At 42.9% G+C, this 25,207-nt stretch overlaps 1 protein-coding gene across 2 annotated transcripts in view; it reads right to left on the reverse strand.

Moving 5' to 3' along the window:
• Nucleotides 1–25,207, reverse strand: part of Aig1 (androgen induced 1) — a 218,212-nt gene that overhangs the window by 37,660 nt on the left and 155,345 nt on the right. For both annotated transcript variants that reach the window (XM_021221379.1, XM_021221380.2), the window contains exon 4: nt 5,698–5,813. In XM_021221379.1, the coding sequence (XP_021077038.1) occupies nt 5,698–5,813 (116 nt within the window). The remainder of the gene's footprint in view (nt 1–5,697; nt 5,814–25,207) is intronic.

The following is a 25,207-nucleotide window of genomic DNA, read 5'->3' on the forward strand; positions in this document are numbered from 1 at the left end:
ACTCTGGAATAATAAGAGTTCATGCTCTTAACCGCTGAGCCATCTCTCCAAGGCCCTGTGTCCTGTCTCTTAAACATGAATGTGAGAATGGATACGATATGGCATAGGGAGGTCGTGAGAGCAGCTCAGCTGTGGATGATGCACCGGGCAGCAGGTAGGTGCCCAGTGACTGTTCCTACAAGAGCAGTATTTGTAAGGCAGAGCCAAGAAATGGGTTCAGATATTGACGGGAAGAGTCTAGGAGGGAGGCTAAAGTTATCGAGGAATGAGGTGATGATCAGTGGAAGGTTCCAGAGTTGTTGGGGTGGAGCGGGGGGGTGTGTTTGCTGAGTACAGGTGTGGAGACTCCCTGCTGGAGAGGAGAAAATGGGTGCTAGAAAAAATATTTGCAGAAGGGGCCCGTTCGTTAGATCCCATCCTTGTCCTGAAATAAAAGGTGAAAGGCACAAGGGGAATGAGGGAGAGGGGGGGACAGAGATGCAGGCTGCACCCAAGAGACAGCAGCAGCAACCCAGTGCTTCCAAAAGCCTAGGGGAAAGCAACCTTAGTGACAGGATGGTTGCGGGGAGCTGAGAGGCGAAGGGAAGGCTCACAGGGAAAGTTATCAGTGAGCAGGCGAGGTCCACAGCGCCTCTACTTCCTAGCTCTCCAGGGACACGCAGAGCAGCTGAGAGCCAGCCCTTCTGGGTGGGAGAGGATGGGACTCAACAGTAACTACTGGGAACTGAGGTGGACAGTACACTCAGGCCTTTTTAGTTCACGTGCAGAGCTAAGAAACTCATGGGACCCGTGCCCTGGTGGACACTGTGAGGGACCTGGAGCAAGTCACCGTCAGGTGTGAACTTCTCGGCTGTCCACACAGGGTTCTTGTTAGAATCCAAGAAAACAATGCTTTTTCGGCCAAGCACTTGTGAAAAAAAAAAAAAAAAATGAGCAGATTGGGATAATGGGAAAGCAATGACATTCTCAGTTCCCCAAGGGAGAGCTGAGCTCTGGAAATAACTTAATACGTGAACCATAGGAACGTTTCAGAAAGAAAAAAAAAAATGCTTTCAACATTCTCAATAGGCTTCAGAGAGACAATCACCATGAAAGAGGAGCAAGGCCCATGAGAACAGGACACAGAATGAAAATAAAAACGCTGTTTGGGGAAGAGACAGAGACTCTGCAGACATGCAGGAATTTTTTTTTTTTTCCTGCTTAGAGAGACGAAAGACTTTCATGAGGCTCTCCCTGTGAGTTCATTAGTCTTCACAACTCTGAGAGGCAGATGTTCGTTCCCATTTTAGAGGAGGCAAAAAACCAAGGTTCCCGTGACCTCTGACTATGGCCGTACGTACTCGGTTGCTTGCTCTTGGAAAATTCTTGTCTCAGAGTTTCACTTGTCACTGGGCCATGGCGACACCTCCGTGCCAGACTTTCCTCTGCTAAAGCAGTTTCCTATGCAGCTTATCTATTTCAGGACATAAATGGAAGGACAGTGGCCTGTCCCACGGCTGCCCCTCCCTTACTTGCTGTGTCCCTCCTGGCTCGGATGGGAGGCATACAGAAGGCCCTAGGACCACATTCCAGCCTCAGCTCCAACATTTACCAAGGATTCTCCAGTGCTTCCGTTTAGTGAGTATGGACAGGTACCTCCTTCTCAGGAGTCTCCACAGAACTCATACTCAATTAGCAACGGCACTTGCCCTTACCCATCTAGGCTGGGAGAGCTGGGGAGAAGACGATGGAGGAGAGCGGGCTGCTTTGACAGTGGGAAGGGGGAGCCGAGTCCTTGGCTACCCCTTCACTAGCCACGGTATCGCACTTTCAATTTGGGCCCTGGACTCCACTACCAGAAAATCCAAAAAACAAAACAAAACAGCCAAAAGTACTATAAAAGACACAAAAGTCAACAAGAGAGGCCATGATGGGGGAATAAGAGGTTCAGGTCGGGCAGAAGATGCAACCTTCTAATGGTGACACTAAAGGTTGTCTGAATTTGCTCGGCTGGTGAGGAAGCATCCTATTGAATGGGACTTTAATATGATCTAAACTTCCACCTTCATTCTAATTTTTTTCATGTCTAAGAAGATTATTTTTTACAGTACATTTTAATCTTTTTGTCAAAAATCTTCAGTGTGTCTGAAGATAATGTGTGTAAGGAGAAAGCTCCTGCTCTCATTTCAGCGGAAGCTTGAGAAGACACGGAAAGGTGCCAATAAGAAAACAAGACGGATCCCAGGAGTCTGGCTGACTTCGGTGGGACCTAGACTTCAGATCTGAAACCATTTGGGACTGGATCGTAAAAGGGAAATCACACTGAAGTCTGAGTTCACTTTTTTTTTTTTTTTTTTAATGTTGTGAAGTTGTTTAATGAACACATTTGGGATAATGAGATTCGGAATATGGAATCTGTCTTAAAGCATCAGGGCTGTGAGACAATAAAAAGCAGATTTTCATGTCCCTCAGAGTTGTTTCTGATTTCTAAAGCACAGACTGTGTGAACGAGGGAAGTGAATCACACAGTGAGGGAAAGAACTTAACACCCTAACCAGAATCCTCAAACCCTGAAGAAGAAAACATCAGTGCCTTCCTTGCTGTGTGCAGAGGAGCTTCTGAGAACTGACTTCTGAGAACTGACTACAGCAAATGAGTTTCTACTGGGATGGAGGCCTTGGTCTGTGGGCTCTGCAGGAAAGCACGGGTCCTCCTGCCCCCATCCTCTTCCATAATTTCAACCCAAGAAAGCTGGGGCTCAAAAAGGTGAAGTGGGGGAAGCTGGGGCCCCAACCCAGGAAAGGGTCTTAATCCCCAGACCTGACCACACTTGATGTTTTCTTCAACATACACAGAAAAACAAAACCTTCCGTAAGAAATTCAGCCGCAGGACTATTGACTCAGGAGGAGGCAGCAGGGGGATTAGTTAATAGTGTGGTCTCTGAGCCCATATCCATGAGCTTGCGCTATCATTTTGGTAATAGGCTAGTAGTGTGTCTCAGGAATGCTATCCATCCTCTGTGAGCTTTGATTCCTTCTCTGTAAAATGGGTAAGAAATGCTTACCTTACTGCAGAGTGATCTGAAGGAAATAAAAGAGCATTTGAGAAGCGTGTAGCAGTGGAGTATCTGTCTCCAAGGAGTATCATGATCCATGATACTCATTATTCTGCTGTAGACCAAGGGCGTCTTAGAAAAGGGTACAGAGAAATGTGTAGGGGGTGATGGTGGAGGGGGTTGTATGGGAAGGGAATTCAGAGCACCTCAGAAGTGGACAGAATACTTGCATCTCAAGTATTAGAGCAACTAAGAGGGAACCACGGCAGGCAGGCATACGTGTGTCTGTGTGTCTGAGGAGTCTAGAGGGACCAAGGGAAGACTCCGACGGAGCTGGGGCGGGGTGCGCAAGCTCAGAGATGACAGTGAATGAAGGTCTTCAACGACCTTATCCAAATCTAGGAGGAGAACAGAATAAGACAGGAAGGAGACTTAGGAGACAGGACCACCAGACTCCAACAAGAGTAGCCAGCCAGCCTGGCCAGCAGCCCTGAGGTACAGTCAACTTGCCATGCTCAGCACTGGGAAGAAGCCCCATTTACTGTATAATTATCACACGATAAGAGGAATAGTTTCCCCCATCTTGGCATGGAGTTCTGGAATGATCGAGTACAACACCAGTATGCTATCAGAAGACTTTGTTTCCTGATTCTCTCACCGTTGGGTCACTGGCATGTCGGGCCATGAGACAGTCTGGAAGGGAGCAAAAGCCAGTACCTTTTGACAATAATTAAACCCTTGGATTTGTATAATGGGACTTGACTCGAGGGGCATTGTTTAGCTCTTGGCAGAGCTCTGAATGCCTAGGGCAGAACACCAAAGGGGGGGGGGGAGTCTACTTTGAAAGCTTTCTCAGAACAAATCTGAGGGAATTTGCTGGTTAATGCAAGCGCATGTCTAAACAAGTACTGGTTTGCTGAGGGAGTCCATGGGGCTGGCAAGCTTCACTTGGCACAGAGAGCATGAGTAATGAATGCTTCATTTTAACGAGGGACCTTGGGGGTCTATAAGGAGGACTATGTGGTATTTCCCATGCGTCTCTTTGGAACGTGGGCTGATTGTATACACAGAGGAAGATAAGTCATCAGAAAGAACACGGTTCCTGAAACATCCAGGCTCTGCAAGATCATTTAATAGCACATGAATAAATTCTCAAAACTACACCACAGCTCGCAGAGAGAACTTCCCGTCCCTGGCATAAGCCAAAACACTGCAGTGATGAACTTGCTGGGGAAAAGAGCCGACGTTTAAGGCCAGAGGCTGTCTCAGAGAACCCCCTGAGTGACTGTGCATCTTCCGCCGTGGATTTTTCTGAAGGGAAGTTTTCTATATCAAGTTCTTATTTACAAGGCACACAAATCCATTTCTAAGACCTAACATTATTTATTTACATTTCACCAGCAAGACAAATCTCTTGGACTTTTTCTATCAGAGAAAGTCAATATTTAAGATTCTGGGCAGGAAATTAAAAAACAAAAACAAACAAACAAACAAAAAAAAAAACCTAGAAAGTGATTAGGAACACAAACTCCCCAAGTCCTCATAAATCGTGTTTCACTAGTTGGTGGAATGGCCAGAGCCGCAAGGCAGGGATGTTACCCCCCCCCCCGCTTATTCTGAGGTCTAGACTCTGAACATCACTTCCTGTTGCCCAGTCTTCTTTCATCTAAGGTCTTGGATATTATATTATGGTTTATGCAAAGGGTGTGAAGACCCATGTAGACCCTTCTCTTTTCGAAGTGTAGGCTTGCTGGATTAAAATACTCCATGGAGACTGGATCTCCCAACTTGTTCAGGGTGGGAGCAGGATTATGAATAGTCATGAGGTGTTTGCAAAAATGCTTGCCAGGGCGCTAGGGCTAAAGGAGAGGCTGGTGACCTGGAACTCAGAGCAAGAGAGTGCCAAAAGGAAGAAGAGCTCAATGGAGAATCTCCCCCCTGTGTTAATATAGCAAAGTGGACTTGGAATTATGAAGAGAAATTTAACATTCTCTGTGCTAAGATAATTATATCAAAGTGTTGAAACACGATAAAGACTGAAATTAACACAAAACATACTTACTAAGCAAAATTCTTATCAGATAAACTTGGCACTATATCCTTGGGCCTGCAGTGTGCTCATGAGACTATATGGAGATTTCTTGTGGTTTACCTACCCAGATATCCAAAAACACATCAGCTGAGTGCATTCTACTTGTAACATATCATTTTAAGATGGGTTTTCAGTAGATCCACAAACATGTACATTTTCACCTACAGAAGTTGGCTCATCTTGCCTTCACTTGTGTGTGTTGCAGACCCCATTCCCCCTACAAAAGCAACAACAAGAACACAAACCCCAGCAAAAGAAAAAAAAAAGCCTTTAAGCTATAGAACTAGTGTCCAAGACAAACATTTAGTTTGAAAACAAGTTGAAAAAAACGTAGCCTTGGAAGGCGCACTGCTTACATGGGATTGTTCAACAAATTCCTGCTGTGTGAGGTTTGGCATATATTTCTAAAAATATAAGCATCTGGGGGAAACAAGACAAAGCCCAGGTCTTGGACCAAATGAGGCACGCAGTGTGAATCTGTTAGTGATTATAGCCATAATGCATTAGCTGCCTAAATTTAGCGGTGCGGAATCTAATACAGTACGAACGCCCAGCAGGCTCGGTCCTTACCATAATATATAGCCCACGGAGAAGGTGCATATGGCGGCGAGTCCGCTGCTCCTGCTGGGATACTGATGGTAGGATGTTCTCATCTCGATCAATATAAAGGGCAAAACCGTTGTGTGCTGGAAGAGAACAAGGAAGACTAGATTCTTATCATGGCACCTTTACAGTCATTTCTCTCCAACAGGAGAACAAATGGTACAATTCCCCAGGACAGACCCACAACAGACACCCGTGCGTGGCTCTCCCCTGAGAGACGGCGACAAAAACATGTACTGCAGCATCTGGTCTGTCAGTACTTTCATTTCCTGTACCTGAAGCATTGAAATTTTATTTGATATTTACAATGTGAAATTTGCATAATAGAAAAGTGTGAAGGGGGACCAAGGAGAAGACAGAGACAAAGAGAAAGCGGAGTGCATTTTCATGCTCAGTGTCCGCTCCATTTTCAACAGTCCAGGAGCTCCTTCCTGCCTAGGGAATGGTCCTGCTCACAACTGGCTCACCTCCCATCAATTAATGTAATCAAGATCACCCCCTGCAGGTATGCACGGAGACCCATCCTCAGAGCATCCTAGATCCTGTCAAGGTGACAGTGAACACTAGCAATCACTGTGTGTGTGACACTTTTTCCATTCTATCACACTGGCTACACATGGTTAAGATCATACTGTGAAAGGAGTTTTGTTTCAGCTTCCCAGTACTGCAGCTGAAGAACATTTTCAAATGTAAATAGTATATTTAAAACTCATATTTTAAATATTTTTTAAAGATCTTAAAGATTTAATATTAAATATGCTTAAAGTATTTAAAATTTGTGTATGTGTATCTATTATGGAAATAGCATTTATTTTTTCCCTTTTATTGAAAAATAGCCTTTTTTTCTCATATAATATCCCTCCACGTCTCCCAGTGCTTCCATATCTCCCCTCCCATCTGGATCCACCCCCTTTCTGTCTCTTGCTAGAAGACAAATTGGCACCTAAGGGACGATAGTAAAATAGAACAAGATAAAACAGAACCAAACAACTTGGAAGAGGTCAAAGCCAACAAGCAGAATGTAAAGAGTCCAAGAAGAGGCACCAGAACCAGATACCACTGCAAAGACACACTCGGACACACTCGGACACACTCGGGCACACTCAGACATACCCGGGCACACTTGGACACACTTGGGCACACCCAGGCACACTCGGACACAGCATCGGGAATGGCATTTAAACTCAAAAGCGGAAGCCATGAGATAGAAGTAAAACTTGTAAGGCAATTAATTAATTAAAAAAAACAAAAGTCCCAACACCACTTGTATATATTTTTACATAAGCACAGTATGTTTCCCTACGGCCTTTTCAAACATCCTGTTATTTACCTTTCTTACCCCCCACCCCCACCCCGCTGACCTCTCCTCCCGTATGTCCCGTCGAGTCCCCTGACTTTGCCATCTTTCTGCATTCAGAACACTTATGTTCTACTATTTCCTTCCCCTGTGCTCTTTCCCCAATCCCCTCTGCTCACGTTCCCTTTATACCTTCCTGGCTTCCGTGGTCACTCCAAGTTCTATAGTCAAATCTACAGATCTGGGGGTAGGATCTACAAACAAGAGAGAGCACACAGGGTTTGTCCTTTTGCTTCTGGGCAGCTCTTCTCAGGTTAATATTCCCAGTTCTATCCGTTTATCTGCAAGCTTAATGACTATATTTTTCTTTACATCTGAAAAAATCCTATTGTGTATTTGTACCATTTTTCATTATCCATCCATCAGTCCACAGAGATCTAGGCAGTTTCTACTCCCGACCATTGCAAACAGAGCACCAGTAACCACGGTCAATCAAGTCTCTCTGTAGTGGATGTTGAGTTCTTCAGATACAAGCGGAAGCATGATACGATGTAGTCACATGATTCATGTGTTTTTAGGTTTTTGAGTATTCTCCACATATATTCTCATGGTGGCTACATCAGTTTGCACTGCCACCAACAGTGAATGAGAATTCCTTTCCTTCCACATTCTTCCACCATTTACTGCCAGTTGTTTTCTTGATCTTAGCCATTGTTGACTGGGGCAGATGAAATCTCAAAGTAGTTTGAATTCACATTGCCTTGACTGCTAAGGATATTAAACACTTTCAGAGATGTTTTTTTTTTAATCATTCAAAATAAATGCAATGTATTTCACGATAAAGGTCCTAGAGAGACTAAGCCTGGAGAAAACATACTTCGACATAAAGGATATATGTGACCAACATCCCACATAAATCCTAAATGGAGAAAAACTAGAAGAAATCTGAAGTGGAAACTTAAGGTTTCTTTGCAAAAGTCAGTTGGATGGTGTTTTGCTGAGGCAAACACGTGAAGGAACATTTCAATGAAGCAGACACAGGAGAAAAGATGCCCTGCTAAAGCAAGCATGTGAAAGGGCACGTGATGTTTGGAGCATTATAAACAAGGCTTGATGGACAGTTCAGACAGTGCAGGATGCTGAGCTTGGCTTGCTGTTACAGCCAGCTGTGTAATGCTTGTGGGTCTCTTGTCTTGTCTTCTCTGAGCTTTGATGCTTTGAAGTAAGCACAGCCAAGAACGTCTCCGGGCATTCATCAGGATCCCTCCTGCTGATTTGTGCTGAGGCTGAAGCCTGGCTGTCTCTGCTAGGTCATGCCACCTCTGCTGAGTTGAGTTTGTTATTCTGACTCTACTAAACTGGACTAATAGTGTATCTGTGAAGTGTTTGCAAGTGGATCAAGCTGCCGTTGCTAACCTGTAGGGTTGTGGATCTCGCATCTGCGCAGGGGAGGCTGGGTCTATCCTGGAGCTGGGGGCAGGGGGGGACAGGAGGGGAGAGTGCTGGGGGGAGGGGAACTCCAGCTAGTCCTATGGGGTAGTCCTTGGCTTGATCATGGCAGTGGGCTTGAGCTCTGTTGGGAGTACAGAGGCCTTCTATGGGGTATTAGACAGCAGCTCTGTAGGTGAAGGCCTTCTCCATGGCTCTCTATGGCAGATTCTGATGAAAAGAGGCAGTCCATGATTTTAAGACATTTATTGTCACGGCAGAAAGTGGATGTGTAAAACCATACCCCATTTCTCAGGGTGGGCCTGAGAGTAAATACCTTTAGCAGGGAGGAGTGTCTGGGGAGGAAAGCTTATTGGCTAAGCCCTCCAGGCCTTTAGGTATCTCATTAAAATGAGCCTATATGAGCACAGGTAATGGTCCTCTACCTATGGAGGGCCTTGGGATGTTGCTTGGGGCAGGGAGGCCGATTTCCAGACAACACAGATGGGAGTTTCTCCAAAGAACTCTTCCAAACCGTCCCACTTCCCCCATATCCTTTCTTTCTCACTATCGGTGGGGTGGTGGATTAACAGGGAGGTTAAAGCATTTAAAATAAGGTTTGGAAAAAATTTAAAGTTACAGCAATCTCATTAAAATCAGGAACCAGACATGGCTGTCCACCCTTCTTGCTCCTTTAAACGCTGCTTGAAGCCCCAGCTAGAGCAGTTAGGGAAGAGAAGGAGATTAAAGGGATCCAAATAGGAAAAGGAGTCAAATGACTCCTTCTTGCAGAGGCCATCCTAAAAACTCTACAAGAAAACTTTAAAAAAACAACTATCACTTTCCTCACAGTGGCAAGATACAAAATCAACTTAGAAAACCCAGCAGCCTTTCTGTATACTGATAATAAATACACCGAGGAAGAGACTATGGAAACACCATTCCCTACAGCCCCAGCAACATCTAGGAATAAACCGAACAAGAGTGGTGAAATTCCTCTCAAGAAAACCCTTAAACTGGGGCTGAAGGGATGGCTCAGTGGTTAAGAGCACTGTATGTTCTCTCAGAGGTCCTGAGTTCAATTTCTAGCAACCATGTGGTGGCTCACAATCATCCATAATGTGATCTGATGATCTCTCTGGCATGCGGGTATACATGCAAATAGAGCACTCAAATACATAAAGTAAATAAGTAAATAAATCAATGAATCTCACAACTTTAAATCTCTGAACAAAGAAACTGAGGAAGATATTTGAGAAAGTTTTAATATGCCATTTTAGAAATTCTTTTTTTTTAGAACACTAGTCTAGACCTATACTGCCTAAGATTTTGCTATGTGGATGTTCTCAAATTTATATAAGCAATGCTCATTCTTGGGCAGTATGTGGCAAAGGATTTTGAATTTCCCTTTACTAGAAATACCATGATGCACGTTGCTTCTGTTAGATTACTGCCTGAGAGTGAGCTGCAATAAACCTTCAAGGCTCCCGACAGTCACTCTCAAATCATGTCTGTAGCAGCATGGCTCAAATTCAAACGATGTTGAATTTGAACCAGTTTACACCTGTATTGTGTAGCTATCATTGTGACAGATAAAAGGAGAATTCCCAGGAGCTGAATGGAACATTTCTTTCTTCTTCTGGTTGAATGGCTACTGTACATACCAAGCATGGTGGGCCAGGGCAGAGGCTGATCCATTCCAGGAGACAAGAAAGATAAAAGGCAGGCTCTTGAATTCCTCAAGGATCAAATGCTCTTGGTATGGAAATCTAATGGAAAGGCATATGGTCTAAGGTCTTAGTGAAAACTGCATGCTCCCCAGAGCCCCAACATCTTCCATCTTTGGAGATATTTTTGAGAGTACAAAGACTGCAGAACCAACAATGAAGCCCTTAGTAGGTTTCAGTCTTATGTAGCACCTCCCAAAACACTATGAAAGAATCTTTGTCCTGTGCTTACTATATTGTTTGCATATTCAAAGGAAAAAGGCAGGAAATGTAATGTTATGATTTTCAAACTCTAGTATATTTTAGTAAAACAGAATCAGGTGGCAGTATGTGTTGGCAGGTGAAAGATATGTTGAAGATATCAAGAAAGTTTTGGAAAAACTTTTGGCTCATATTCATAGAAAAAAATGGAAAGTAATAATTTTGAAATACGTATTAAAGTGCTGGATATTCCTGGCCACAGCATGCTCTGATAGATATCATCTCCTTCTGAGTCTTCATTAATAAATGTGTGAAATTCCATGTGTACGTTGAGTGATTCTATAGACCACTAGCTTTATAGTTTACCTTTAATCTTCTCTATTCTTGTTGTGATTATTTTGAAACAGTACAGTCAGCTCTATGGTGAACTATGCAAGAGGTGCTATGTGCAAAGACAGATTGTATTTTAGAAATGTATTCTATTGTTTTTTTCCCCCTTAGAATCTAGTTACCCCAGATAACAGTGGCTGGGAATTTCACCAATAGTTTGAGAAATCAGTGGTAATACTACAGTATGAAAAAAAAAATGAAAATGCACTGCTCATCAAATGTGATATAGAAAAAGATCTGCAAATTGCACTTTTTCTCTGAAGATGAGGTTGACCCTGAAGGCCTGGGTGGCTGATAAGTGACAGGGCTATGATTTGGGCTGGTTGTTATGTAGAAATGTCTAAACTTGCCTTCTTTATTCATTTATCCAGAATGAGTTGAAAATGAGCCACTTTTCAATGAACTGAATGTAAACCACCAACCCGAATAGGATCAGTTGCCCCATTACTTTCCTGTCCCTCCCATGCCTGCTGCTGGTGATGTTGAGCTTGGCAAGGTCAGGTTGTGCTTTGCTGATGCCAGACAGGATGTGGGCTGGGAAAAGGAAGAGCTGATAGACCACTGCATTACTGGTGTCCTTTGTATGAGAAGGGGGCAATGAACTCCATCAGTGACATGACTGATAGCCAGAGGTCTTTGGGTGGCTAGCTGCACATGTGCAGATGTGGCCAGTGGCAAATTCCAAGGGAAAGATTTTTTTTTTGTAGTTATTTGTTCTTTTTTAAAATCATGATAAGATCTCTTCCATTCGTAATTTTCGCGTACAAAAGAATTTTCAGTCTCCCACCTAAATATTTTTGGTGCAAATTAGTCTTGCTTATTAAGAGGATATGTCAGTAAGACAAACACAGTGACAAGCATTTATCTCAAATTTAAATGTTGCCTTATAGATAAACTTTTATGCAACAAAAAGTAAGTTATGCATGCTCCTGTAATAGCTGACCTCAAAGGCCAAACCTGGACCAGCAAGAACACTTAGCTCAGGACTAATTGTGCAAGAACTCCAGTGTCAGTGTACTCCTGGGTAGCCCTCCACCTTGAGGACCTGAGTACCAGGTACATTCTCAATTAGGAGCCCGACTACATGAGAATGGAGAGGTTGCATTTCGCTTGTGGGACATCTCTTTAGCACCTAGAAAAGACCCTGGGATATTGGACGAGGACACCCAATAAGTATTTGTTGTGATAATCTTTGAAACCATACTCTAAGAGGATACTATTAACCCCACTCAGCAGACAAGACAATACGAGGCTCAGGTTATCTTTCAAAGAATATCCCAGAACTGCTAGGTCTGGAGTGATGATTCAAACGTAGGCTGCTTTAAGCCCACCTCTAAATCTTTTCTTCGCATTAGAATCACAAGTGTGTATGAACCCACCTCAGGCAAGTGCTCCACCACAGAGCTATCTATATTCCTTCCTTTCCATCTCCTTTTACTTTTTAATTTTAATACCGAGTTCTACTAAGTCACCCAGGCTGGCCTCAAAGAAACTGTCCAGTCCAAGCAGACCTTGAACTTTTGGTCTTTCTACCTCAACCTCAAGTATCTGGAATTAGAGGACCATGCTACCAGGCCTGTTCCAGAAGTGCATTTTAGAACGACATCTGAGTTGAAGAACATTAGACTTGGTAACCCTATGACAGAGCTTATGGAAATTACCTCCCAACAGACCGAATCACTTTAGCTCAGGCTCATAAGAACCCACAAGGTTTTTGTTGCAGAAGAAAAGAACAACTTTTTTGGTGTTGTTGTTCCTGTAGCACACTATCATTCACTAACAGTAAACAATAAAACCAGTGATCATGACACCATAAAGCAGTGTTGGGATGCCAGTTATGAGTAGGTGGAAGCAGAATTTCCTGAATATGAGAAACCACAGTGTTCGCAGGTAGATGTAGATGTATTGTGGTGAAAGAAACATGGAGACAGTTTGGTCAACAATTGCACTAGATTGTTCTTTGCACTTGGTATTATGATTTGCTTTATAAAGCTTACCTGCCTTAGGTAATTCACTATAGCAGAGAAAAGAGACTCATACAGTTGTCAGTGAACAATTTCTGAGTGACTGAAGTTAGACTTGTTTCAGAGTCCTGTGAGGATGGTTGACTGCCAAGTGAGTCAACACTTTATCTGGTCAATATAGAAACTCTGTCTTAGAATAAACTGGTCTAAGATATAGTAGTTATTATGTAAGCTCTGTCATCCACTGTTGTATTTGGAAGCCTGCATCCCAAATAAGAAAGCATGAGTATTTCATGGGCTATTGCATCTGTGTGTTTTCTTAGGGTTTGGATGAGTTCCCTGTGGTGCAGCAGAGTGACTTCTGCCATGGACTGATCAACATCACGTGGCAAAGTTCTAACACTGAGTGGATACATGTGGTAGAGTCTCCCCCACACGGAACAGTCCTCAGACCTAACAGAGACATAGATATACAGAAACCCCACAATTTACGTGTGACATGTCAAGTGAAGAGATGGAGGAGGGAAAAGAGTGTTTGCAGATGATGCTCAAAGGAACAATGCAATGTAGTTACGCAGGGCAATTAGAAAGCTGGCCTGTGGGACCTAGTGTGGGCCACTCGCCTCCTTATCACACACTCCAGGTGGGAGTCTTGCACACTCTGAAGCTTAAAATAATTCTTTACAGAATAAGGGGGATAACTTAGTGCTTGTCAAACTTCCGTCAGAAAGGCTAATGCTCTGAGTTTGGTTTGCCCATACATTAGGACTGAGTGATTTATGGTTAGATAGAAAAGACACTGATACAAGATACTTTTAGGGACCCTCAAAATATTAATGTTTTTAAGGCCAGAAGGAAAAGCCAGAACTTCAGAGTTGAAGATTATGTTCACATTCACCCACACAGATAGACCAGTACACACCAACAGAGGGAAAGCCCCATGACCATAAAATGGCCAAGACCTAAAAAACTCAGACCAAGATCTTGACACAGCTACTGGGTTTGAAACAAAACATTTTTTTTTCTCATTCAATTCATGTTTCCTTAAATATCCAAAAATAAACTATTTAAGTTTTAGAGATGGAATATCACTTTCATAAAGAGAAATTAACCATAAAAACAAATACAATAAAAAATGAATCAACCTAAGGTGTCCACCAGTCATGTTTTCTTGACGGAGACCTTGGTTAGGAGGCCTCATATATGTCAAATAGGGATGCTAAGTATGAGAGGGGCCTTAAAGACACATTCACAGGAAGTGAGGATTTGCTAATATAATCAAAAGGACAATGAACAGGGAATTATCTTTGGCTATCTGATTTAGTAACGTTTAATGGCAGAGCACTGTGGCATGCAGCATCTCTTGCATACTCTTAGAGCTACAACTATAACTAGGATCCTGAAGTCCTCCAATGGCACATGCGTGAAAGGCCTGGTTCCTGGCTTGGAGATGTTAGGACATGGCAGAAACTTGAAGAGGTGGGGTCTGGTGGGAGGTATTGCACTCACCGAGAATGCGCACTAGTAAGACACTGTAGGAACTCGCTCTCCTTCTCTTCCCGTGTTTCATTTCTCGGCTATGAGTAAGTTAGTGGCTTTGCTCTGCCTCACATCCCTGCCAAGCACAGCAGGGCCAACTAATTATGGACCGATACTCTAAAACTAAGAGCCAAAGTCAACCTTTCTCTTTTAAATTGATTATCTCGGAAGTTTGTTAGAGTAACCGTGAATTGATTGACACAAATACAGGGTGCATACACTAGGAAACACGACTATAGGTTGTTGATAAGTTCTTGTTGTACTTTCTCACTACCACACTGTTTGTGAATGGATGGCTTTTGCCAGAAATACAGAGAGGTGTGCAAGTAGCAAGTTAAGGAATTGATGTAGGAAGAATGTACTGTTATTTAACAGTATTAAAGAAGCAGGTTTACAGCCGGGCGTGGTGGCACACGCCTTTAATCCCAGCACTTGGGAGGCAGAGGCAGGTGGATTTCTGATTTTGAGGCCAGCCTGGTCTACAAAATGAGTTCCAGGACAGCCAGAGATATACAGAGAAACCCTGTCTCGAAAAACAAAACAAAAAACAAAAAAACAAAACAAACAAACAAACAAAAAAAGAAGCAGGTTTACACTGCGCATGGCTATGGACTGCAAGACCTTTATGACTCTTGGTGAGGGCAACCAGCAACCCAACCTATAAGTAAAGCGAAGTTTAAAAAAATAACCTCTATCATTGACTCGAAGAAGGACAAAGCTACACATGATGGCACAAAATCAGGGGAAGAGAGATGGTGGGCTTGAGGACATCTTAGGGCCATTTTATGTCTCAGAACAGACAGTCCTCAAAACCGAAGATTAAAAATAAGATTTGGGGGTACTGGTTAGTTCATATTGTTGTTTCACCTATAGGGTTGCAGAGCCCTTCAGTTCCTTGGGTACTTTCTCTAGCTCCTCCATTGGGGTCTCTGTGTTCTATCCTATAGATGACTGTGGGTATCTACTTCTATATTGGCCAGGCATTGGCATAGCCTCACAGAGATAGCTATATCAGTGTCTAGCTGCATATATAGCAGAAGATGGCCTAGTCATCCATCGTTGGGAAGAGAGGCCCCCTGGTCTTGCAAACTTTATATGCCCCATAGAGGGGAACGCCAGGGCCAAGAAGTGGGAGTGGGTGGGCAGGGGAGCAGGGTGGGGGTGGAGGGTATAGGGGACATTCGGGATAGCATTTGAAATGTAAATGAAGAAAATATCTAATAAAATAAGTTAAAAAAAAAAACAAAAAAATTAAGATTTGGGGACTGCCCTCTGCCATTTTTCTAGCCGTACTGTTCTCTGAAACACCTCACCCCCCATAGGGGAGACACAAAGCCAGCTTTGGAATGTGAAACATAAGCAGCTTAGTTCAGTAATAAAGAAAAGGCATCCCAGTGACCTCTGTGCAACTGGAGGGCAGGGGCAGTTTCCACAGAGTTCTCTCAGCTATAGGTACCTCAGTTACCAGGTAAGTGTGTTCCTCTTAGGTGGTAGGGTATCTGTTTTTCTTACGTCTCTATGACAAGAGGATCACCAATCGGAGGATGTCTCTATATACGTGTTTGTGAACATCTCTCTCTGTGTACATGTGTCAGTGTGCATGTGGGTGCCCGGGTGACCCAGACTGAGGCACAGGCAGATGTGTGATTGGCCCTGCCTAGGGGAATAGGGTAAAGGTGTCCCTAATGTTCATCAGATTTACAGGTCCAGCAAAAAGAAAGCAAGGGGAAACCTGCCCTAGTGCTGCATCAAAGACGCTGCACCGTCCCATTACAGCTTGAATTTTCTGTTATTACCTTGGTCACTTACATGCGGAAAAAAAAAGGGATTAAACTGAGAAATCTTTAGTTGGTAATAACACAAGAAGGATCTTCTAGGCTTAAAAGTAAAGTCATTTAATTTGAAGTGACAGAAAGAGTAATGTCATAAACATGCACATTATCAAAAAGCACATGGAGGGACCCATGGCTCCAGCTGCATATGTCGCAGAGGATGGCCTTATCTGGAATCAATGCAGGGGGGAGGGAGCTTGGTCCTGTGAAGGCTCGATGCCATGCCCCAGTGTGGGGAAATGCTAGGGTGATGAGGTGGGAGTGGGTGGGTGGGGGAGCACCTTCATAGAAGCAGGGGGAAAGGGGATGGGATAGAGAATTTGCAGAGGGGAAACCAGGAAGGGGGATAATATTTGAAATGCTAATAAAAATAACCAATAAAAAATAAATTAAAAGAAAAAAGCACAAGATGCTGGCTGACTCACTGTCCACACAACTTTTACCATTGCAATGAAAGCCCAGTGTTGGGGGGAGTGCAGCAGAAACTCTTGGGGGCCACTGGAAATTCAGCACAAGTGGGGCACAGCTCCTCTGCCAGGGGTACGGAAACAAGACCCTAGACAGCTTGGAAACAAATGGGAGAAGGTCCATTTGTGTGAGCTGAAGTTTCCAGGGTGTGGTGGCGTGGGGGGGGGGACGGGGGGGGGTCAGACAGGCACACGTGTGTTAAGGACTCTACGAGGCTGACTGACTGATAAGAGCTTTTGTGATTGGGGAAAGCCGACACAGCCATTTATCTTAGGATTTGTCTTAGGCTCTCATCATTACTCACCTCTGCATTTGTCCCAATATTCCTGTAATGGTCAAGTGTAATCCTTTTTGGAAGGAACAAATAAAGGGCAAGTGTCTACCAACCCAAATGGCAAAAATGTTATCACCAAATCCCTTGATTTATGACTTTCTGTTGGGCATGGTATTTGGGGTAACCTGAATTGGTATTTCTGGGCTGTCATCATGTCATCTGACTCCAGCCCGAGCTTTTTCTTTTTCTCTCTGAGGTAAGAGAGAATGTGTTTTCCCATGGGCAGTAGCAGACCTGAAATCTTACATCTGACTTTTGTTTTATTCTGCAATTATTGTTATTAATCCTATTAGATGGTTAATTCAAGGTGTGCCATCCCCCCCAGGAAACATCCTTCACGATGGATCCAGTGTCAATTACTATGGTCTCTGCTTCTCTGGAAGTTTAGTGACACTTCCTTTTGTCATGTGCTTTCCTTTCCTAGGGGTGGAGGAACATGACTTTGAACCTTTCTTTTGTTGATGGTGTCTTTGTGGCATGGTGTTTACCATCTGTTCATGCTGACTGTGATGTCAAGTTAAAGGACTTACATAAGAGCAATGTCCTGTTCACAATGAGATCAGAAACTGTGACCCAAGATCAAAAAACATAGGTTCAGGTGGAAGCAACCCAAGCAACAGAATGATCCAGGCATTTAGCTGGGACATCCGTTCCAGCAACTCCTAGAATGTGGTTTTAATCACAACAACTAAACAGTGTCACACATTAAACACAGACGTGCATATTTTTGCATCATGGGAACAATTACACAAGGACAGTAACAGACTAGAGGGGCTGTTAGAAAAGACACATTTATAAGTATTTTTACTGTGACTTGAAGATAGTAAGTCCCTTTTGCTGAATCTTCCTAATGCCTATGCTGAGGTGTGTCCATGAGGTGCTGAGGGGCTCTGGCATTATGTTATATGGGAGGTAACACTGTACTGTGCATCCTCTCCTTATTTACAGCCCAGCATCTTGTAGACCATCACTTATAGGGATTTTCTCTTTCTGTGAATGGATGCCAGCGACCGTGCCCACTGCACTGTAAAATGTTAAAGGACTTTTCAGGGGCCTAGCTTTCACTGCTGAGCACATTACACAGTTATCACTGGTAGTACTCACAGCCTAGCACCTCTAATTGCTACCCTTAGACAGAAAGTGACAAGTGTCACACAGACACGGGGGACATGGCACGGTGTGGGGTGGGGAGCTGGGGGGATGTCCCCAGGCCTCTGCTCTTACTTTGGTGGACCAAGGAAACATGTCACACAGCAGCAGACCTCTGGGCTGGGTTTCTCCAAGGGCTTCGGAGATGACTTGTAGGAGCTGGTTGACAACAGCAAACATAAGTCATTGTGAACTCAGTTCTGAAGGCTCCCTTCTTGGTCCCCGCCTAAGCCTCCTGCCTCACCTTCCCTGCCACTCTGTCTCCTTACGTACAACTGCCTTTTTCCTTTCTTCTCTCCTTAATCTTAATAATATATGCAACACAAGGCAAGCAAGCAAAGAAAGAAAGAAAAGATAAAAAAAAAAAACCCTGCTGATCTATAACTTTGGCTAATATCTGTTTGAGCACATGAAAACAAGACTTTCCCCATCTCTCTATGACTATGATACTTCCCTCATTTTTAATTGTTGCACATAAATATGGTATATATAAAAGTAAGAATACCTCCCATCGACTGAGCTGAAATATGCTGAGCTGAGAGTAGATAATTTCTACTCTGATCTTATTTCATTCACATGAAAAATTCCTCTTACGGTGGTGATTTTAGCCTCCATGTTCTGCTTGAGGAACAGAGGATCAGGGATCAGCTTGTTAAAGAGTGTGGAATGTAGACATTTTCCAGCCAGTGCTTACGCAGATCTCTCTAACTCCCAAGCCCAGGCTTTCAACTGACGTACACATGTCACGTGTTCTTCTGCTCATTCGTTTGTTCATCCCCTCGCTTCGTAAACATGATACTGGTGGTGCTTATTATAATCCCAGGTACTTAAAAGAGGAACTCAGAGCATAGTAGGTGAAGATTCTGATTGGTCAGCTGTCACTGGGGATGCCTTTTAATCAGCCAAATACAACCCTGAAGTCTTTCACCTTGGAAAAGATCTAATTCAATAGGGAGGCTAGCACGAGTTCCTATGATAAAACGTGCTTATGCAATGCCTATAAAGAATGATTGTTCTTGTGAAATCCTTTGCTGCATGCCAGGGGCTGTTCACATAGATTAAAAACCCCATTTGTTTTTTTCACAATAAGCCTCAGCTATATTCGTTATTACCATCATAATCAATTCCATTTTAAATAAAATAAAGCAGAGAGAATTTAGGGAAATGATGCTCAGGTTTACCCGAGTGGAAGGCGCTGGATTGGAGATTCAGGTGTCTGCAATTTGCTCTACTGTCTGTAGGATATTGGGAAACATGATGGGGTAAGAGTCAATGGCAGATCTTGTATTAAGGGTGGGAGAACCGAATAGTCCTTAACTGATGAGAACACCCCAATACTTCCTCCAAGGTCCTGAGGAAATACGTTGAATAGAGACTACCAAACAAAGAAGCAAATTATTGGAAGAGGAAGGCCAACACACTTAATCACACGCATAACACACAACAATACACATCTGTGCTTTCTCGGAAATGACTTTTTTCAGCAGAAATGACTCATCAGAGGCATCAGCATCCTCTGGTGTCAGGGTTTGGGTCTAAGAAGATGACTTTGATCAGTGGATTCCATTCTCTAACGTCGACCTGGCTACTCACAAGTGAGCTACTGTTCTCAGGGTGGGATCCAACCTACTTTTCAGATCAATTTATTACTCTGTCAATTATAGCTCTGTCACTTAAAGACTTCAGGTTGTCGTGTGCTTCTTTAGGTTTAAAGACTGTGTGTTTGGGATTGCTCCTTTGCTCTCTACCTCTCATGACCACCTCTCTACCTCTCATGACCACCTCTCTACCTCTCATGTCCACCTCTCTACCTCTCATGTCCACCTCTCTACCTCTCATGTCCACCTCTCTACCTCTCATGTCCACCTTCTGCCCAGCAGTGTTTAGCTCACATTTCTCACAATAGGACACATTGAAACACTGGAGTTAACATTAACAGAGGACATGTGGACACTCCCAAGCTGATGGCTCTCAAGCTGATAATTTATTTTCTCTCTTCTATCATACTGTTCTAAGACTTTAGATGGTGGGACTTCAAGATAGAAGCTGCCCAAAGTTCTGAGTTATAACCTGAAAGAGAACAGCCGAGAGTCCTGTGGATACTGAAGACTTTGTGTGAGTGAGGAAGAAATTGTGTAGCGTTGCCGTATGGAGAATCCAGTGGCACACTGTTTTATCTTAGAATAAACTGGCCTAGCCTGACTAATGCAAGTCCATAATGCCAAACTTACCCTAAAAATATTAGGCCCTGTTTTGATTTGTGTTGTGAGCCAACATGATGATACTGGCAATTTTATATCAACTCATAATTGTGAGTATATAAATGGATCAGTAATATGCTACATACTACTATAATCAGCCTGAGGAAAGGTGTCTGTGATATACTGAGTTGGGGCTACTTTAAGAATATATTAAACGATATAGACTGCAGCATATACAACTTTTGTTGGAGGAATTTCTCGTGCCCTTAAGCAAATCTTATTTTCATTAGTTTTTATTAGAATCCCACCTGCAATTCATGAGAAATGAAGAAAAAAAAATTTCTGAGTGCAACATATACTGAGTATAAAAATACATTTAGTTTTAATGGGTAAAATTTATAATTGTGTATTGTAGAAAAGGGGGGAAATATTGTACTCTAAATTGTAGTCATATGGGACTAAATCACTAAGGAAAAGCTACGCATGTACTAAGTATAGAGAAGAATTAATTTTTGGCGTTAAGAGTAAGATGCTCCCATCACTGCTTGTAATGCCGTAGCTATCTGTCACAGCCCTGCACTAAGCTTTCCAAGATTCAAAAGATGCGTCCTCAACAAATTCTCAAGTACGATGATTTCAAATGGTTTTAATTTAGCCTGTTTACGATCAAATAAATGTTATTTTGATTGACTGGCAAACAACTCTGAGCGGCAATGAGCACAATTATGTTTGACATGGAGACATTAGAAAATCTATAACCCGAACCTTTAAAGCCTGAATTTCAAATGTCAAATCTGACTTATGAGAGCCGGTTATAATCCTGCTTCATGCAAAAAGCATTAGGTTAATCTGGAGGAAAGGGCTGCTGCCAAGCATACCCTGGCATAATTAATCAAGGATATTTCAGAAACGGAATCTTCTCCAAGAGATTATTGATTTGCTGTCATGATGAGTTTTTCTCGTGGCTGTGCTGGTGCTCTGGAGCTAGGATGCACTGGCATGCGTTCTCCCGTCACTAAGCCTTGATCTGTCCTCCTGGACTCCTGCCTTCCTTGTGCTGACATCTGCAAACACTCACTCTTGACAGCCTCATGCCCGAGTGTGGTGGCTTCCAAGTTGACTAGGATTAGTTCGGAAGGGTTTTGGACTAGTCTTAATGTAATTGAAAGCAGAGTCATGAGTCTCAAGAGAGTAACATGCACCCTCAAATGGCATCATATTCACAGAGAATGTGCATGTCCATATTCAGTCATGTGCACATACATATACATGCACACATGCACACACACACAGGCATATACCAGTGCAAAGATATATAGTTACTGCATACACATGTATATTCATTCTCATACAAGCACACAACTATGCATATACCTGTGCCTACGTGTGCAAACATACAATCATACCCATCCATGCACATACAATCACAACCCATTGTATGTATGGAAAAAGATATAAACACACATGTACACATAATTCGAAGCATAACACATACCCCATGCATACCTATGTAGCAAGTATATATCTATCCATACATACCCACTAAACATACATTCATGGTTATGAACATGAACACACAATCATGTGTGCACATGCAAGCACATGTGTATAAGCACATAGTCACATATGCAAAGACATATACATATAAACACATACCCATAGAAATGCACATGTACATATTAGAACACTTAAATGCAGAAGGTTTCAGTTTTAGTCTTCAAGAACATTTCTAACACATAGTAGACAAAATTAAAGCCACTAGAACTTAGCTCTTTCCCACAAGAGTTCTACAGCATTTGATCAGAATGTCAAAAGGACTTCTTAAAGCACAAAGTGGCAAACTTTTCCCCAAAATGGCAAGGAAAAAATCAAGGAGGAAAGATACATTTAGCTTCCAGCTCATAAACATTTCTCCCTTCACTTTGATCTTGCAAGGAGGTGGCAGATTTCCATATGAAGTAACAGTGATGGTACTAGAAGTATAGATAGGTAGAGAGTAGGTAATAGGTGGGTAAAGACATCTCAGGATGGATAACACCTTGATTAAACTCTGAGAACTTTTCCTCTTCTCTGCCCCTACAGAATGCATGCCTTGCTTAGGCAACCTTCATGCTCATATAGACAACCCTGAGCCTACAGTGGTAGGAAGAGGCTTAAAAGCTAAAAGTCATTCAGTATTCTCCAAATCTAGGCCAGCTGCAGACCATAGGCTCTGCATCTGGAAGACCTTGCATAGGTGCACAGGAGGACCCTGTTAAAGACTAGGGAATTTGTGTCTATATTTTGGTTGATACACTTCTGTCTTTGTAGCCTCTATCCTTGGTCTTTTTTTTTTTTTTTTTTTCTCCAGTTTAAGTCGAACCAATACAAAGAAAAGCAGACTAATAGTAAGCTTTCACAAGACCAATGCTTGTTCACAAAGTCGACTTAAATCCATAATAAAAACATGGACCCAGAAAGAGCCAAGTCCCCCAGACAATCACCTTCACACCCCTTAATGTCACAACTAATCTCCCCAAAGAGAACCAATATTCTGTCTTCAAAGAGTATGCAAATCAGTCTCATGTGACCCTAGCATTTTTAGGAACAGAATTTCCTGTGCATCTTGCTTTTGCCTGTTACAATGCCTGAGACTCAAGCACATCATAGTGTTTCATTCTCCCTGCTGAACAGGGAACTGAAGCTCCCAGAAAAAGCCACACCCATGTTAAAAATTCTTTTAGGCTGATTGACTGAGTTCATGACTGTGGGGCGTTGTAATGTTAAAGATCCAGAGCCAAATTATCACCAGCTATCTTTAGTTTGTTTAACGGCCATTCATTGCCTACCTCTGTGTGGAGCCGACCATCCTTTTGTCAGGTTCAACACTTTGACGTGTACTAACTAAACCAATCACTATTTCCATCAACCAACAGGGAGGTTATGAGCAAGTAAGCCTGTTGCAGATTTCTCACTTTGCTGTAATTAACCCACGTGTCTTCTCTCCACCCTGTATTTGAAATGTGCCTTGACTTATGACTTCCTTTTGGTCAGTAACTATAAATCTGCATGACACCATTTCCACATTGGAGTGGTTTTGGGGGGCAACCTGAATCTGTGTTCCTGAGCCATGGCCACTCACTTGGCTCAAGAACAAGCTGTCTCTCATTCCTGTGAGGAAAGAGCTGTGATTTATGTCAACTCTCTCCTGCCTTTGTGCGATTATAAAATAATTTAGGAGTCCATTCTTTCTTTAATGACATCATCCTTCTTTCCACGTCTGTGCATTTAGGAAGAACGCATCTGCCCCTGTTCTTGTGCATTCTTCCTTTGGTCACTGTTAGGGGAAAGCCATTTCCTATGGGCCTTACATGGCCATCTCCTTGCTGAATCATAGGTTCCTGAAGTAGCCTACAGAATACTGGGATATTTAGTCTAGATTGTGGCAATGGTAAGTCACCTACTCTACAGAGAACTGGGATTGTTAGTTATGAGGATCAAATAAATAGGATAAAACTGTGATCACTAGATCATAGTAATAGTAATAGGGTTTTTAGCAATCTCTTATAGAAAGAGTTGGGTGTTGCTGGACCTACCCCTCAGATTCCAGGATTCAATGTACAATCCCAACTCCCACAGTTGTATATGATTGATTTGAGGGGTTCTAAAGGAAGTATTTAGGGGGTAGGAGATTAACAGGAGGCAGGACTTCAGTAATGTAACTCTTATGGCATCATCAGCCATGCTGGGTGGGGTTTCCAGAGTTGTACCTATCTCTGAGTCACCTCCCAGTCTCTAAGTAACCTATTGGCCATGGCATGTAGTTAGTTCAATAAATCCATTGACTCGTTGCTGGTATCCTATCTGGAGCTAATCAATGTTTATTCAGCTTTCTCCAAGAAAGGTAGAGTAACAAGGAACTTGTGTATTCATTTTCTTGAACATATACTGGGCTGAAGAACTGCTGAATCACCTGTCGTGATCCAAGACCCTTGCTTTCAAAAACCAAGTAAACCGAAAGAGCTTCTCAAAGCCAAGTGGCCATTTCCCTCCCTTCTGAGGACTGTGAGAGTTCATCTGCTCCATGATTTTGCTGGCACTAACCCTTTCTTTATATTTCAGTGATTCTCGTATCTATCTTTAAAATTGCAAGGTTACTATTGTAGGCCATCCATCGGGTTCCTTGGGGAGCTAGCTCCGAGATGAAAATTAGCAGGCAGTAGTTTCTTAGTGTGTGTTCTGGAGAACTACCACCTTTCAGATGGAAAAGAAGAAAGGACCATGAAGCAAGGAAGACGTGGGCTTCATATAACAACAAAGTCCCAGGCAACCTATCAGGGGCTGGCAAGTGAGGATGGCTCTCCACAGTTAGCACCAGCTGGCATACATAGCCCAGGTCTTTAGACTATCCTCATGAACTACTTATAGGATATAGGCTGCTATAGGAAAGATGGTCTGGCCTTTAGTGGGGTGTTGCTTTTCATATGGTTCGTGAAGGGAGTTTAGGCAGAGGGTGAAAACCTACAGCACCCCCATCACTGAGGAAGTATGTTGTTTGATCCCCAAATAAAACCCTAAATGGCATAGCATAGCAATCTACCAAACACGGTTAATTCTATACTAAGTGATACAGCTGGTTTGAATCTCTGCTTGTAAAATCCACAGACTGAAACCTACAGTGAGCAGACTCTGACTACTTCCAAGTGCACAGCAGGGGTAGGAGTTTGCCCACGTTGCCCTTTATGGGCATTTTTGCTTTTAGGATGGATGAAGCTGGTTAGCACATAGTAAAACTCCTTGTTGATACCTACTGGATGCTGTTAGCAGCTACTGAATCTTCACACATGGTTCCACATGGCAAATAAATCTTTTGACATGTCACTGGATTGCCCGTCAGCCAGGGCCTAGCCTCTCTTTAAAGCTTATTAGATTCTCATATAGCTATTTAACACCTTATTCAACTGAATA

This window comes from Mus pahari, chromosome 21 (assembly GCF_900095145.1).
Source record: "Mus pahari chromosome 21, PAHARI_EIJ_v1.1, whole genome shotgun sequence".
NCBI lineage: Eukaryota > Metazoa > Chordata > Mammalia > Rodentia > Muridae > Mus > Mus pahari.